We start from the raw sequence: 16,323 nt of genomic DNA, 5'->3' as shown, positions 1-16,323 counted from the left end.
ATCCCCGTCCATTCATGACCACACTCGCCACTGGGGCCCTATACAACAGCTGCACCCATCCAACATACTCATCTCCAAAACCAAATCTCCTCAGCACCTCCCAAAGATAATCCCACTCCACTCTATCAAATGCTTTCTCGGCATCCATCGCCACCACTATCTCCGCTTCCCCCTCTGGTGGGGGCATCATCATTACCCCTAGCAGCCTCCGTATATTCGTATTCAGCTGTCTCCCCTTCACAAACCCAGTTTGGTCCTCATGGACCACCCTCGGGACACAATCCTCTATCCTCATTGCCATTACCTTGGCCAGAATCTTAGCGTCTACATTTAGGAGGGAAATAGGTCTATAGGACCCGCATTGCAGCGGGTCCTTTTCCTTCTTTAGGAGAAGCGATATCGTTGCCTCAGACATAGTCGGGGGCAGCTGTCCCCTTTCCTTTGCCTCATTAAAGGTCCTCATCAGTAGCGGGGCGAGCAAGTCCACATATTTCCTGTAAAATTCAACTGGGAATCCATCCGGTCCCGGAGCCTTCCCCGCCTGCATGCTCCTAATTCCTTTCACTTCTTCCTCTATTTCAATCTGTGCTCCCAGTCCCACCCTTTCCTGCTCCTCCACCTTGGGAAATTCCAGCCGGTCCAGAAAGCCCATCATTCTCTCCCTCCCATCCGGGGGTTGAGCCTCGTATAATTTTTTATAAAATGCCTTGAACACTCCATTCACTCTCTCCGCTCCCCGCTCCATCTCTCCTTCTTCATCTCTCACTCCCCCTATTTCCCTCGCTGCTCCCCTTTTCCTCAATTGGTGGGCCAGCAACCTGTTCGCCTTCTCCCCATATTCGTACTGTACACCCTGTGCCTTCCTCCACTGTGCCTCTGCAGTACCCGTTGTCAGCAAGTCAAATTCTACGTGTAGCCTTTGCCTTTCCCTGTACAGTCCCTCCTCCGGTGCCTCCGCATATTGCCTGTCCACCCTCAGAAGTTCTTGCAGCAACCGCTCCCGTTCCCTATTCTCCTGCTTTCCTTTATGTGCCCTTATTGATATCAGCTCCCCTCTAACCACTGCCTTCAGCGCCTCCCAGACCACTCCCACCTGGACCTCCCCATTATCATTGAGTTCCAAGTACTTTTCAATGCACCCCCTCACCCTTAGACACACCCCCTCATCTGCCATTAGTCCCATGTCCATTCTCCAGGGTGGGCGCCCTTCTGTTTCCTCCCCTATCTCCAAGTCCACCCAATGTGGAGCGTGATCCGAAATGGCTATAGCCGTATACTCTGTTCCCCTCACCTTCGGGATCAACGCCCTTCCCAAAACAAAAAAGTCTATTCGCGAATAGACTTTGTGGACATAGGAGAAAAACGAAAACTCCTTACTCCTAGGTCTGCTAAATCTCCACGGGTCTACTCCTCCCATCTGCTCCATAAAATCTTTAAGCACCTTGGCTGCTGCCGGCCTCCTTCCAGTCCTGGACCTCGACCTGTCCAGCCCTGGTTCCAACACCGTATTGAAATCTCCCCCCATTACCAACTTTCCCACCTCTAGGTCTGGGATGCGTCCTAGCATACGCCTCATAAAATTGGCATCATCCCAGTTCGGGGCACATACGTTTACCAAAACCACCGGCTCCCCCTGTAGTTTGCCACTCACCATCACGTATCTGCCCCCGCTATCCGCCACTATAGTCTTTGCCTCAAACATTACCCGCTTCCCCACTAATATAGCCACCCCCCTGTTTTTCGCATCTAGCCCCGAATGGAACACCTGCCCCACCCAACCTTTGCGTAGTCTCACCTGGTCTATCAGTTTCAAGTGCGTTTCCTGTAACATAACCACGTCTGCCTTAAGTTTCTTAAGGTGTGCGAGTACCCATGCCCTCTTTATCGGCCCGTTCAGCCCTCTCACGTTCCACGTGATCAGCCGGGTTGGGGGGCTTTCTACCCCCCTCCCCCTTGTCGATTAGCCATCCCCTTTTTCCAGCTCCTCACCCGGTTCCCACGCAGCTGTGTCCCCCCCAGGCGGTGCCCCCCCGCCCATCCCACCCCATGCCAGCTCCCCCCTCTCCCCAGCAGCAGCCCAATAATTCCCCCCTCCCCCCCCCCCCCCCCCGCTAGATCCCCCACTAGCGTAGTTACACCCCCCATGTTGCTCCCAGAAGTCAACAAACTCTGGCCGACCTCGGCTTCCCCCCGTGACCTCGGCTCGCACCATGCGACGCCCCCTCCTTCCTGCTTCCCTATTCCCGCCATGATTATCATAGCGCGGGAACCGAGCCCGCGCTTCCCCATTGGCCCCGCCCCCAATGGCCAACGCCCCATCTCCTCCACCTCCTTTCCTCCCCCCACCACCTCCTGTGGAAGAGAGAAAAGTTACCACATCGCAGGATTAATAACATAAAACTCCTCTTTCCCCCCTTTTTACCCCCCTCTTCGCCCCCCACACTCGCCCCACCACTTTGTTTCAAACGTTCTTTTTTTAATAACCCGCTCATTCCAATTTTTCTTCCACGATAAAAGTCCACGCCTCATCCGCCGTCTCAAAGTAGTGGTGCCTCCCTTGATATGTGACCCACAGTCTTGCCGGTTGCAGCATTCCGAATTTTATCTTCTTTTTGTGGAGCACCGCCTTGGCCCGATTAAAGCTCGCCCTCCTTCTCGCCACCTCCGCACTCCAGTCTTGGTGTACGCGGATCACCGCGTTCTCCCACTTATTGCTCCGAGTTTTCTTTGCCCATCTAAGGACCATCTCTCTATCCTTAAAACGGAGGAATCTCACCACTATGGCTCTAGGAATTTCTCCTGCTCTCGGTCCTCGCGCCATCACTCGGTATGCTCCCTCCACCTCCAGCGGACCCGCCGGGGCCTCCGCTCCCATTAACGAGTGCAGCATCGTGCTCACATATGCCCCGACGTCCGCTCCCTCCGCACCTTCAGGAAGACCAAGAATCCTTAGGTTGTTCCTCCTCGCGTTGTTCTCCAGCGCCTCCAGCCTTTCCACACATCGTGTATGGTGTGCCTCGTGCATCTCCGTCTTCACCACCAGGCCCTGTATGTCGTCCTCATTCTCGGCAGCCTTTGCCTTCACGACCCGAAGCTCCCGCTCCTGGGTCTTTTGCTCCTCCTTTAGCCCTTCGATCGCCTGTAATATCGGGGCCAACAGCTCCTTCTTCATTTCCATTTTGAGTTCTTCCACGCAGCGTTTCAAAAACTCGTGTTGTTCAGGGCCCCATATTAAACTGCCACCTTCCGACGCCATCTTGGTTTTTGCTTGCTTTCCTTGCCGCTGCTCTAAAGGATCCACCGCAATCCAGCCACCTTCCTCTCCTTTTTTCATCCGTATCCAGGGGGGATTCCCTTCTGGTTCACCGCACAGTACTTTTAGCCGTTAAAATTGCCGTTGGGGCTCTTATTAAGAGCCCAAAAGTCCGTTCCACCGGGAGCTGCCGAAACGTGCGACTCAGCTGGTCATCGCCGCACCCGGAAAACCTATATTTTACTCTTAGATAGGAATAATATTCCACATGACCAATACTTATCCTTCAACCACCGCCAGTAAAGTGCTTTGGGATGGCCGGAAGGTGCTATATAAATGCAAGTCTTTTTTAAAAACTGTTTCTTAATAATGCTGCTTTTCATTTTTTAAATGATGGTAAGGTGAAATCTCTTCATCTGCGAAGGTATGTGTTTCTGTGGCGCAACGGAGAGCGCTTTGTCCTTCTCGTCATGATGAGACATTCGAAGGTTGTGGGTTCGAATCTCGACAGAGTCGGGTGTTAAGTAAAGTATGAATCAATTAGTAGAACGTTTATCAATGTTCGCAGAAAAGTGGAACTGCCGCCCGAAATTCATTCCACAACCGTGACGCCATTCACTTTACTCTGTTTAAGAAGGGTAGCAAGGATAATCCCGGGAACTACAGGCCGGTGAGCCTTACTTCAGTGGTAGGGAAATTACTGGAGAGAATTCTTCGAGACAGGATCTACTCCCATTTGGAAGCAAATGGACGTATTAGTGAGAGGCAGCACGGTTTTGTGAAGGGGAGGTCGTGTCTCACTAACTTGATAGAGTTTTTCGAGGATGTCACTAAGATGATTGATGCAGGTAGGGCAGTAGATGTTGTCTATATGGACTTCAGTAAGGCCTTTGACAAGGTCCCTCATGGTAGACTAGTACAAAAGGTGAAGTCACACGGGATCAGGGGTGAACTGGCAAGGTGGATACAGAACTGGCTAGGCCATAGAAGGCAGAGGGTAGCAATGGAGGGATGCTTTTCTAATTGGAGGGCTGTGACCAGTGGTATTCCACAGGGATCAGTGTTGGGACCTTTGCTGTTTGTAGTATATATAAATGATTTGGAGGAAAATGTAACTGGTCTGATTAGTAAGTTTGCAGACGACACAAAGGTTGGTGGAATTGCGGATAGCGATGAGGACTGTCTGAGGATACAGCAGGATTTAGATTGTCTGGAGACTTGGGCGGAGAGATGGCAGATGGAGTTTAATCCGGACAAATGTGAGGTAATGCATTTTGGAAGGTCTAATGCAGTTAGGGAATATACAGTGAATGGTAGAACCCTCAAGAGTATTGAAAGTCAAAGAGATCTAGGAGTACAGGTCCACAGGTCATTGAAAGGGGCAACACAGGTGGAGAAGGTAGTCAAGAAGGCATACGGCATGCTTGCCTTCATTGGCCGGGGCATTGAGTATAAGAATTGGCAAGTCATGTTGCAGCTGTATAGAACCTTAGTTAGGCCACACTTGGAGTATAGTGTTCAATTCTGGTCGCCACACTACCAGAAGGATGTGGAGGCTTTAGAGAGGGTGCAGAAGAGATTTACCAGAATGTTGCCTGGTATGGAGGGCATAAGCTATGAGGAGAGGTTGAATAAACTCGGTTTGTTCTCACTGGAACGAAGGAGGTTGAGGGGCGACCTGATAGTGGTATACAAAATTATGAGGGGCATAGACAGAGTGGATAGTCAGAGGCTTTTCCCCAGGGTAGAGGGGTCAATTACTAGGGGGCATAGGTTTAAGGTGAGAGGGGCAAGGTTTAGAGTAGATGTACGAGGCAAGTTTTTTACGCAGAGGGTAGTGGGTGCCTGGAACTCGCTACCGGAGGAGGTAGTGGAAGCAGGGACGATAGGGACATTTAAGGGGCATCTTGACAAATATATGACTAGGATGGGAATAGAAGGATACGGACCCAGTAAGTGTAGAAGATTGTAGTTTAGTCGGGCAGTATGGTCGGCACGGGCTTGGAGGGCCGAAGGGCCTGTTCCTGTGCTGTACATTTCTTTGTTCTTTGTTCTTTGTTCTAATATTGCCATTTTGTTTTGCTCGGTTAACTCGCATATCTTTACTACTGCCGCTGAAGGTGGGTGAAGGTAATATTTTCACCCTTGTTTGTTAGTCTGCTTGTCTGTAAACAATATATCTCAAAAACGAATGGACTGATTTCAACAAAACTTGGTGCACATGTAGGGCATTGCCCAAGGAAGGACTGATTAGTTTTGGTGAAGATGTAGATCCATTAACATTATGAAATCGACTTTTTATAGAATATCATGGATTGTTTTATTGAGAATGTTGTGGATTTTGTTTTAGAATGTTATGGATTGTCTCAGCTGCTGTGGTGACATTTGTTACAACTGTCAAATGTGAGCAGAATACTCAGAGCAGATTGTTGGATTTGGATTCTCAGTAATTTATTTTTTCAGCTTTGCAGTTACAGAGCATGAATCAGGCAGAGAAAATCCTCAAGAAAGAGCTGTGTATTTGTAATAACATTGAGTTAACACATCATGGCAGAGTTATATACCCTACTGAGTGTCCTTGTCCCTTGTTGTATATGCTTGGCTTGCAACAAAAAAATGGACGTGCTCAAATACTTACACACTTTCATCAGGCGAGAGACTGCCACTGAAGAAAGAACAGTTTTTACTTTCCATTTCAGCAAGCCTGAGAAAGGAGAAATAATGCACCATTTTACTCAATAAATGTTTGTACATAAAATAGCCCACATTGGGTGGGATTTTCCAGCCCTTCCAGCGGCGACCACACACGGCGGGTTCCCTGACGATGAGGCGGGCAAGCCATAAAAAACACCATGGGCGGGTTTCTCCACTCCCGCGCCGAAGTGGCCGAGCCGTCGTGAATGCCGTCGAGGTTCACGACGGCGCGAAACGGCCCCGATCCCGACCGATTCAGGCCCTGACAATGGGCTAGGATCGGGGCCGCATCATCTACACGCTCCAGGCCTTGTCGCCCGCGTAAAGTCGGCGCCGCATAGATGACGCATAACTGGCGTCATCCGCGCATGCGTGGTTGCTGTCCTCTCTAAGTCTGCACCGCAAGAAAATGGCGGACGGATCTTGCGGGGCCGCGGAAGGAAGGAGGTCCTCCTTCAGAGAAGACGGCCCGACGATTGGTGTGCACCGATCGCGGGCCACCCCACATTTGAGGTACCCCCCGGTGCAGGATCCCCCCTCGTCCCTCCGCAGGCCGCCCCCCCCAGCGTTCGCGCGCTGTTCCCGTCGGCAGCGACCAGGTGTGGATGGCGCCGGGGGAACCCGCCATTTTGGCCTGGCTGCTCGGCCCATCCGGGCCTGAGAATAGCGGGGGTGCCGGAGAATCACCATTTTGGGTGTCTCCGGCGATTCTCCGGCTTGCGGCCCGCGGAACTCGACCGGGCCGTTCCCGCCGCTTGGGAGAATCGCGGGAGGGCATCGGACCGGCGTCCCGGGAAATTTTGGCAGCCCAGGCGATTCTCCCAACCGGCGCGGGAGTGGAGAATCTCGCCCCATAGACCTCAGAAGTACCGGAAGTTCCCGTTAGTGGCCAATGATGAACCATCTCTCCCTCCAGAAAACACACCACTGGGGAGCAGGTAAATCCCAACGATTGTCAGCTTGGTGTGAGAAAATAGTAATTTCCTTTACCTAGCTCAAATCTTAGCAATCACATTTTTGGCCCAATATGCTCTTGACTGAAAAAGACCCACTCAGTTCTATTTAAGCTCCTGTGTAAAGATATATTGTACTCAGCGATGATATTATAAAATGGGAAATGCCAGTACTCTTAATGTTCTAGCTCAGTCTACCATTTGTTGCAATGCCTTATGTTTTAAAACTAGGTAAAAGTGACATTTCATTCCTTGATGTGAAGATATGAGTTTCTTCCCTCTGGCAATGTGAATACAGATTGGTGCTCATTAACCTTATCACTTAAATTTACATGGTCAGACAGGAAAAGCCTGCTATGCAAAATAGCTGCTTTCAGGCTGCCTATAATGAGAAACTTTAAATCAAATACAGGCCAACAGCATGAAGGATCATATAGATTAGTATACTCTTCCTTTTTAACACCATACTTCAATGCTCCGGTGCACTACGCTGCTGGAGGAACCTTTTTCCATTGGAGCCGTTAGAATGGGTGGCTTTCTCCTTCTGTTGGCATGTCTCATAAACCTTACCACACTCACATTAAAAAGCCTGGGTAGAGTTTCTGCTTTGAGTGCAATTGGAAATCCGAGCACAAATTGCATGCGCAATTATACTAGTTTTCTGAACTGGAGTTGTGGTTCAGGTTTCTGCTCTAAAGTAATTTACGCAATCACATTGCAAAATCCAAATTGGACTGTCTCTGAGAATATAATTGTTCATTTATTCCCCTTACATTAGAAAATATCTTTGCTATATTTAAGGGTAATAACACGGTGCAGTTTTATTAATACAGCTGATGGGGGCCTAATGGTGCCTTTATACCTGTAAAAAGCAACTTCATTTCAAGAGCTTCCTGGAAGAATCGCATATTCTCCCCTTTCTCCACAGATGTAAAATTACAACTAAAGAGTTCTTCATCATGTGTGCCCAGCCTGTGACACCCAGTGCACTGTGCTTTGTGACCCTCCCATATCCAATATTGGAATACTCAAGCTATTCGTGAGTGCAAAGATAATGGTAGTTCCCAGATGTACTACTTGTCAATATCAATAACAGCTGAAGAAAGTAAAGTGGCTTAGCATTGGCTGTTAATCTTCTTTCCAGGACAAATCATTTATTATTACCTTACGGTAGTTTCTTTCCACTTTGCCTCAAGAAAGAGAATAGGAATTGGAATATTTGGATGTTATGTAATGCTGGTCTAAAGTCTAATTGCTCTTAGTGATGTACAATATAAAATTTTACACTAAAAACTGTGATTTAGCCAAACAGATGACAGTGATGCCAATTAATGTCAATGGAAGAGTTGGTGGTGTTAAGGGAAATTTACATTAGAGGTTATTCATTTATTCATTAAGAATCTCTCTGTTTTATTATGTTTAATTATTAGCTTATGCCTCCAATAGTGTGCACTGCTGAGTCAGTCTATACTAGCTTACTCACCACGGAAATCTAATTCTGCAATGACCTGATAAGTACGGTCACTGGCAAGTCATTCTCTAAGTGACCTACTGACAGCTGCAATGTTCCGATTAATTGCTGAGTCATTCCTGTTTCTGACAAACTGACCGTTAACTATTGAGACACCCGTTATCCTTGTAATTGTGGACAAGGAGTTGTGGACATTAGATAATGAATGGTTTCAGAGGAATGTGATTGGAAACTAATTGTTGCTAGGGGGGCCTAATTGGTCATGTATGTAACCCCCCAAGCTAATGAGGAACTAACCAAGTGTGTACATGTATAAAAGAGGCTAACTGCCGTTGTACAATTGAGAAGGTGACCATGAGCACTGCGGAGTGCCTGGCTTTCTCCCAAAAGCTTTTGCCAATAAATTGACTTGACTCAACTCTTTGGTGTGAATAAGTTATTTACCACTTCAATTGGCGATGAGGATGGGATTCTGTCTCCGGACTAAAGCGGCTGGCCACCCCTTCGAGAGAGCCGGGACAGAATAACCGAACATTGGTAAAGACTTGAGTCAATTCATGAAAGGTTCAGTGACTGAGAGAATGGTAACTACCTGAGTTAACCTAAGGACAAGTAAGTGCTAGTCCCTAACACACAGCTTTAGACCGGCTGTTAAGGGAGGAAATCCTCTCACGCGAAGGTCAGGACCCTGAAGTGGGTGTCGGGACTGGCGAAAGAGCACTTGTGAGGGAGACTCAGGCAGCTGTGAGAAAGTGTGTGTGAGCGGTCAAAGGTCGGAACAAGGGGCGAGATTCACCGACCCCCCGCCGGGCCGGAGAATCGCCGGGGGCTGGCATGAATCCCGCCCCCGGCGGTTGCCGAATTCTCCGGCATCGGATATTCGGCGGGGGCGGGAATCGCGCCGCGCCGGTTGGCGGGCCCCCCCTCTGCGATTCTCCGGCCCGGATGGGCCGAAGTCCCGCTGCTAGAATGCCTGTCCCACCGGCGTAGATTAAACCACCTACCTTTCCGTCGGGACAAGGCGGCGCGGGCGGGCTCCGGGGTCCTGGGGGGGAGCGCGGGGCGATCTGGCCCCGGGGTTGCCCCCACGGTGGCCTGGCCCGCGATCGGGGCCCACCGATCCGCAGGCGGGCCTGTGCCATGGGGGCACTCTTTTCCTTCCGCCTTCGCCACAGTCTCCACCATGGCGGAGGTGGAAGAGACTCCCTCCACAGCGCATGCGCGGGGATGCCGTGAGCGGCCGCTAACGCTCCCGCGCATGCGCCGCCCAGCAATGTCATTTCCGCTCCAGTTTGCGGGGCACTTCCGCCAGCTGGCGGGGCGGAAATCAGTCCGGCGCGGGCCTAGCCCCTCAAGGTTAGGGCTCGGCCCCCCAAGATGCGGAGGATTCCGCACCTTTGGGGCGGCGCGATGCCCGACTGATTTGTGCCGTTTTTGGCGCCGATCGGCGGACATCGCGCCGATACCGGAAAATTACGCCCAAGATACGGATTGTAAGTATACTTTCATCTCAACGTGTGTTTATGGCAAGAGAGAACTGATCATTCCAGACTTTGTCGGACTTGGGTGATGACGACCCCCAAGCGAAATACGTGGCCGGGGGGGGATGAAAGGCGCTCTAAATACTGGTGGTTGAAGAGCGCTCTCCGGTGGATAAACAAGATCTGGAGACTTGGGGATAATCGTGAGTATAAAAATTGTTACCGACATGGCAGGAGAGGAAGTGAAACAGGGACTGATGGGGTCATTGATAAATAAGTATATGACCGACAGACACTCATTAATTAAGAAGATGCAGAAAGATGGTTGGGATGTCTCTCAGACATTGGAACAACAAAGGAAATGGATAGATGGGGAAAAGGAAGATAAAACAAAGAAAGCAGGAGTATTGTTAGTACACCAATTAGAATCTAGCCTTGAACAGGTAACAGCCTCTACCAAAAAATGGTCTGAGGATAAAGATAAGATAAAGAAATTAGACTCTAGGGTAAGAGAATTAGAAAAAAGGAATCAACTGTTAGAGGAGAATCATTGGGGTCCCCTTCCACCTTATGAGACAACACAACAGGAGGCAACAGTCCCCCCCCTCCTACCTCAGGGAATACGGAAGAATGTAATATGGCTCCAGTGACCAGGACAGGAACTGAGGCACAATCAAAGGCAACTTATAAACCCTTCACCCCGGGGAAAGACAGCAAGTATTGGATTCCTGGGGCAAATTACTACCCCGAAGTGCAAATGCTAAATTTTGGGCAGACTTAGATACCGTGTGGGTAGGACACCAACTGCATTTGCGGGATATTCACGAGCTGGTCAGAGACGTGTGCCCTCAGGATAAATGGAGGCTGGTACAGGGGCCCGGACAGATCAACCACCACCAGACTGGCGTCTGGGCGCAGGCATTAGGCCTCCTTGTCGAAGTGGACGCTCAACAGGCGGACTTCGCCCCATTCAAAACAGCAGTACAGACAGCCCTGGGAAACGCACCAACTAATTGGAGTAAGATTACCACAACTAAGCAACAAAAGGGAGAGGGAGCCTCTGAATATGGGGAACGATATGGGCAGCACGGTAGCATTGTGGATAGCACAATTGCTTCACAGCTCCAGGGTCCCAGGTTCGATTCCGGCTTGGGTCACTGTCTGTGCGGAGTCTGCATATCCTCCCCGTGTGTGCGTGGGTTTCCTCCGGGTGCTCTGGTTTCCTCCCACAGTCCAAAGATGTGCAGGTTAGGTGGATTGGGCATGATAAATTGCCCTTCGTGTCCAAAATTGCCCTTAGTGTTGGGTGGGGTTACTGGGTTATGGGGATAGGGTGGAGGTGTCGACCGTGGGTGGGGTGCTCTTTCCAAGAGTCGGTGCAGACTCGATGGGCCGAATGGCCTCCTTCTGCACTGTAAATTCTATGAAAAACTATGAAAACTATGATTGTTCCGGGTCTACAAAGAATGTTCAGGAATAGTAAACCCTGCACACGCTGATCAAGCCTTTATCCAAGCCTTTAAGGACGGGCTCTCAAGTAACCACCAGACCATTTTAAAAATGGGAATAGTAGCACCCCGAGAGTATGATAAGTTAGTGGAATGGGCCTGCGGAATACCAGGCGGAGAAGAAAAACACCAAGTCAAGATAAAACAGGAGCACGTCGCCGCCTATGGCGGTAACGGGGGACAGAAGGGGAAGTGTTACACATGTGGCAGAAAGGGACATTTCGCAAACGAATGTCGAGCATCAAAGAAGGGAAACAGCTCTGGGAATGGCAGACTCTGTTGCAATTATTGCAACAAAAACGGGCACACAGAGGCTACATGTTGGGATAAACATGGCAAACCTCGGCCCCGCCACGTATCCGCCGCGGAAGGTAGGAAGCAGGGGACCGAGGAAAATGTAGACTGACGGTTTGCGGCCCCATAAGTAAGAGCAAAAAAGAGGGGAGGATTTATGTGTCTGCACTGGTGGGGGGCCGACAATGTGACATGTTGGTGGACACAGGCGCATCTATATCAATTACTGACCTCCCCCTGCCTACCTCAAATAAAATGATTTATAACACCGGGGTAGGAGGAAGTAAAACACCCGCCTACCTAAGTGAAACCACATTAGTGGAAATAAATAACTAGTATATACCAATGCGATTTTATGTATGTAAAAATAATGAGGGAACAATAATGGGGAATGACTTAATGAAAGAATATGTACAATATTACAGTATGTAGATGATATACCGATAGCCTCGGAATCCAAGTCTGGACACCAGGCGGCATTATATGTGGTGTTAAGCGATTTGAAGCGGATTTAAAGTGAGTCCCAAAAAGGCGCAAATTGGAAAAGAACGAGTGCTATATTTAGGACATCTAATCTCACAAGGACTCAAAGAAATGCCGGTAGACTGGAAGAAAGACTACAACAGATGCCACGCCCGGCAACTGTAAGAGGAGTTAGAAAGCTTTATCCCCGAATTTGCAAAACTAAAGTGGGTAAATGTGTGTGTGTTTAATAAGGATTTGTGAATTTCCTTTGGTGTTTGTAGTTTTTAAAATGTTGTATTTTAGATAACCGAGTTTCACATCAATTAGAAGTTAATTGGGCAGCAGTCAGAGTTGCTTGCAGGAAGTTACTTTGAAACTAATGTGTTGAAATTGACACGGCATAGCTCCACCAGGGTCCTAGTTCCCAATGATCACAAGAAATTCAGAAGCAGGAAAACAAAATGATGTTTGGAATGTTAAATACATGGTAGAAGGAGCTTTAGGGAATAAAGATCGTGGACCAGAAATTAGATTAGGAGAATTACTTGCAGTATCATGAAATGAGAATCTGATGACAGGAAATATTTAATGAAAATAGATACAGGAAAAATTAAGATACAATTGTTCAGAATTTGGGTAAACATACTTTTGAATTAGAGAAGCATGGTGTCTGGAGCAAAAGAAATTGTATCACAATTAAAACACATGACCCAATTGGTGGGAAGATTGTGAATTAAAACCCGTTAGCAGCATTGATAGGACAGATGACAAAGTTAAAATGTCATGTTTGGAACTTACCTTCATAACAATTCGGTCATAATCAAAAATAAAGAAATTGAAGTAAAAGCAGTAGCAATACCCGAAAAGTATCAGGGTAAGATTTTGACCAGGTTGGATCACTGAGCAAGCAAAACAGGAGGAGTTTGAGATTCTTTGAATCTCACTCAGGGGTGCATTGCTAGGGGGGCCTAATTGGTTGTGTATGTAACCCCCCAAGCTAATGAGGAACTAACCAAGTGTGTACATGTATAAAAGAGGCTAACTGCCATTGTACAATTGAGAAGGTGACCACGAGCACTGCGGAGTGCCTGGCTTTCTCCCAAAAGCTTTTGCCAATAAATTGACTTGACTCAACTCTTTGGTGTGAATAGGATATTTACCACTTCAGTGGGAACTCAACATTTGGTAAAATTGATTACATCCCATGTTTCTAATGAAGAATTCTGTCACAGTTCCCATTGACTTGCCTGCTGGCATAGTGTTCAATCCTGGAGTGTGTATCAGCATGTGGCAACATTGGGGATGAGGCAGGTCTGAAACATAAAATAGACATTAAGGATACATATCTATTTGTATAAGTACGCACACACAGACAAACTTGAGTCTGTCATTGCTACATTTTTGGATTCAGCAGCATCAGCTTACACAGGATTCTGTGTTCTTATGTGCCAAAGGATATTCATACTGCTCAATATCTAATTATCTATATCAGAATGCTTCTCAATTCCGAGAAGGTTATTTTGTCTTTTTTCCCCTAAAGCTGTAACAAAATCCCATATCACCAATTTCCATCCATCCTGACTCTGCACCCAGGACCTCCTGTTCTGCCTCCATACTGTTTCCTGGATAAACTGCCATGACTCTCATTACGCTCTGCCCCCAACCGAAAGGTTGATGTTCCCGGGTCCTTTTCGCTGATTGGGTTTGCAGAGTCGGGAATTGTCCCAACCCTATGCTCCTGACCTGGGAGTGAAAGTTCAGACTACACATGGTGCAATATTTCTTCACCTATTGGTTTAAAATAAACAAACAAACAGACTTCCCCACATTAGTCTTCGGAGTAGGGGTGCAATTGAGCGGCCTCACCGTGCCCAACTCAATGACGTAATGAGGCCGTTAAATCTCACAGGAAGCCTCTCGCGGGATTTGCATTCCCTGAAACACCTCGCGGGCCGTCACGATCTGGATCTTGCCCTCACTGGGTGAGGTCCAGATTTATATAATTAAGTGAGCAGTTAGGCTCATTTAAAGATGTCCACGCCCGGCTCTCCCAGGTCTGGGAAAGGACGTCTGCACCTGGGAGACCTCGACTGGCACCGTTTACACATAACCAGGCGTAACAGCACCTGGGGGGAGGGGGTGGGTCTCCAGGCTATCAGAGGCCCAGGGTGGTTAGGCTCTGGGCAAATTGGGACCCTGACACTCCCGCCGGCACCCAGCAACCTTGGCACTGCCAGCTGGATGCCTTGGCAGTGCCATCCAGGCACAGTGCCTTCCTGGCACTTCAAGGTTGCCTGGCTGGCAGTGCCAAGGTGCACAGGTGTCAGGCAGCCTATGCCAGGGATCAGGCCCAGGGGTTCCCTGCCCTTAAGAGATGGGGTGAGGGTGGCTTGAGTTCCCCCATGAGGCCTGTTGGGGCGTTGGGGGTATGGAGGCTACGGTGGGGAGTCGAAAGATCGGGCAGCATTTATAAATGGTAACCCGAGCTTGACAGTGCAGGAAATGAGGTAAATGCGGCCTCGGCAGGGCATTCCTCGCCGAGGCCAAAAAAACCCAGAGTCCTGTTTGTTAATGGGGCCGTTTGCAGCACTGCAGGTGCCAAGAAACACCCCGCAATACGTACCCAGATGGGACTTTGTTTTTTTGAAGTTAAATGGGGTCCTAACTCTTCTAAAAACCTGCAGGCTCTTGCAGCCTTCCTATCTCCCAAACCTTTTCTGCATTCGTCTTTTTCTTCTTAACTCACTCTACACCAATTGAGATCAAAGGGATTGGTTACCTGCATCTTCACTCCCTAATGGCAAAGTGCTCCGAAAATAGCAATTGAAACCAGCTTTAGTCATGTATGTATTGTAAAGGTAACCATTAAAATAGTCCTCCAATTTCTTCCACTGATTCAGTGGGTAGATAAACTCTGTACAGATGAGGAAGGACTCACATCTGTTGCAGAAATAGCTGATTTCAGCCAGTGGGCCCATTAGGATACTATATTTGGCTTCAGCATCCAATGGGCTAGTGAGGATAAAGTATAGACCTACATAGGAAGACTGCGGGACTGCACACAACTGTTTGTTAATAATTCTAGGGGCGAGAGAATGAAAACTTAAAACAATGACTGATAAAAGCGGAAAGTAACATCTGCAGATAATCTTTCCAAGGAAATTACTCACCAACATAAGAAATAAGTAATTCAAACGCTTTCCATTCAAGGTGAAAGGCAAAATTGATAGCGATAAAACGTCCTGATAGGTTTGACTTACGTGTCAATGCTGTCTCCATCCATTACTGATTGGACAGGTAGATACCCTCTCTGTGGATGTTTACTGAAGTACTGTTTGGTTCTAAACTTGTTTTTCAACGTCTTGGCAAAATCCCGCACATTTTCTCCTGATGTTGTCTGGGGAAGAGCAAAAAGATTTAGATGCCAGTCGATGCAGTCAAACAAAGCACTTGCTTCACCTATGGGATTTGGGTTTGAATCAAAGTGAGTGTCTGTTCACTCTGCTCGCCATGATGATCTGCAGCAAAACTAGTCTGAAAAGGATTCAGTCCCTTCGCATAATTGTGCAGCAGAAAATTGCTTAGTTTAAAGCTGGTCTATAACAGAAGGATTATGCTATGCATTGGTAATCTGGGGTGATTGTAGGATATGGGCGCAATCTATCAGCCTCACTGCACCCGACTTGACATGCAACGAGGCTGGTATATCCCGTGAGAGGCCTCTCGGGAGATTTACTGGCCCCGTCACGCCTCGCGACATTTAGCGAGACCTTGTGCGGCGTCGCAATCTGGATCCCTCGCATTGAGGTCGGGACCCAGATTTGCATATTCAAGTGAACAGTTAATCTCACTTCAATATGTCTGTGCGAGATCTATCCAGCGGCAGGGGCCTAACAGCCTCGCCTCGGAGACCCAAAGCGGGAGCCATTTAGCACTGGTTTCCACAAGCATGGACCAGGTGTACTGGCACTTGAGAGGATTTCCTCGGTAATCGGGGGCCCTAGGTAGTCGGGCTGTGGGCGGGGTGGCACAGTAGCACAGTGGTTAGCATTGTTGCTTCACAGCGACAGGGTTCCAGGACGATTCCCGGCTTGGGTCACTGTCTGTGCGAAATCTGCATGGGTTTCCTCCGGGTGCTATGGTTTACTCCCACAAGTCCCGAAAGACATGCTGTGAGGTGAATTGGACATTCTGAATTCCCCCT

At 48.6% G+C, this 16,323-nt stretch overlaps 1 protein-coding gene across 1 annotated transcript in view; it reads right to left on the bottom strand.

Annotated features, from left to right (window-relative positions):
- Positions 1 to 16,323, bottom strand: part of drp2 (dystrophin related protein 2) — a 563,342-nt gene that overhangs the window by 37,256 nt on the left and 509,763 nt on the right. The window contains exons 19-21 of the mRNA XM_072505229.1: positions 15,380 to 15,516; positions 13,367 to 13,432; positions 5,892 to 5,957 (exon numbers count right to left, since the gene is read on the bottom strand). Of these exons, the coding sequence (XP_072361330.1) occupies positions 5,892 to 5,957; positions 13,367 to 13,432; positions 15,380 to 15,516 (269 nt within the window). The remainder of the gene's footprint in view (positions 1 to 5,891; positions 5,958 to 13,366; positions 13,433 to 15,379; positions 15,517 to 16,323) is intronic.

The sequence above is a fragment of the Scyliorhinus torazame genome, chromosome 5, assembly GCF_047496885.1.
Source record: "Scyliorhinus torazame isolate Kashiwa2021f chromosome 5, sScyTor2.1, whole genome shotgun sequence".
NCBI classification, from domain to species: domain Eukaryota; kingdom Metazoa; phylum Chordata; class Chondrichthyes; order Carcharhiniformes; family Scyliorhinidae; genus Scyliorhinus; species Scyliorhinus torazame.
The sequence above is the reverse complement of the archived record's forward strand: the minus strand, read 5'-3'. Positions and strand labels throughout refer to the sequence as shown.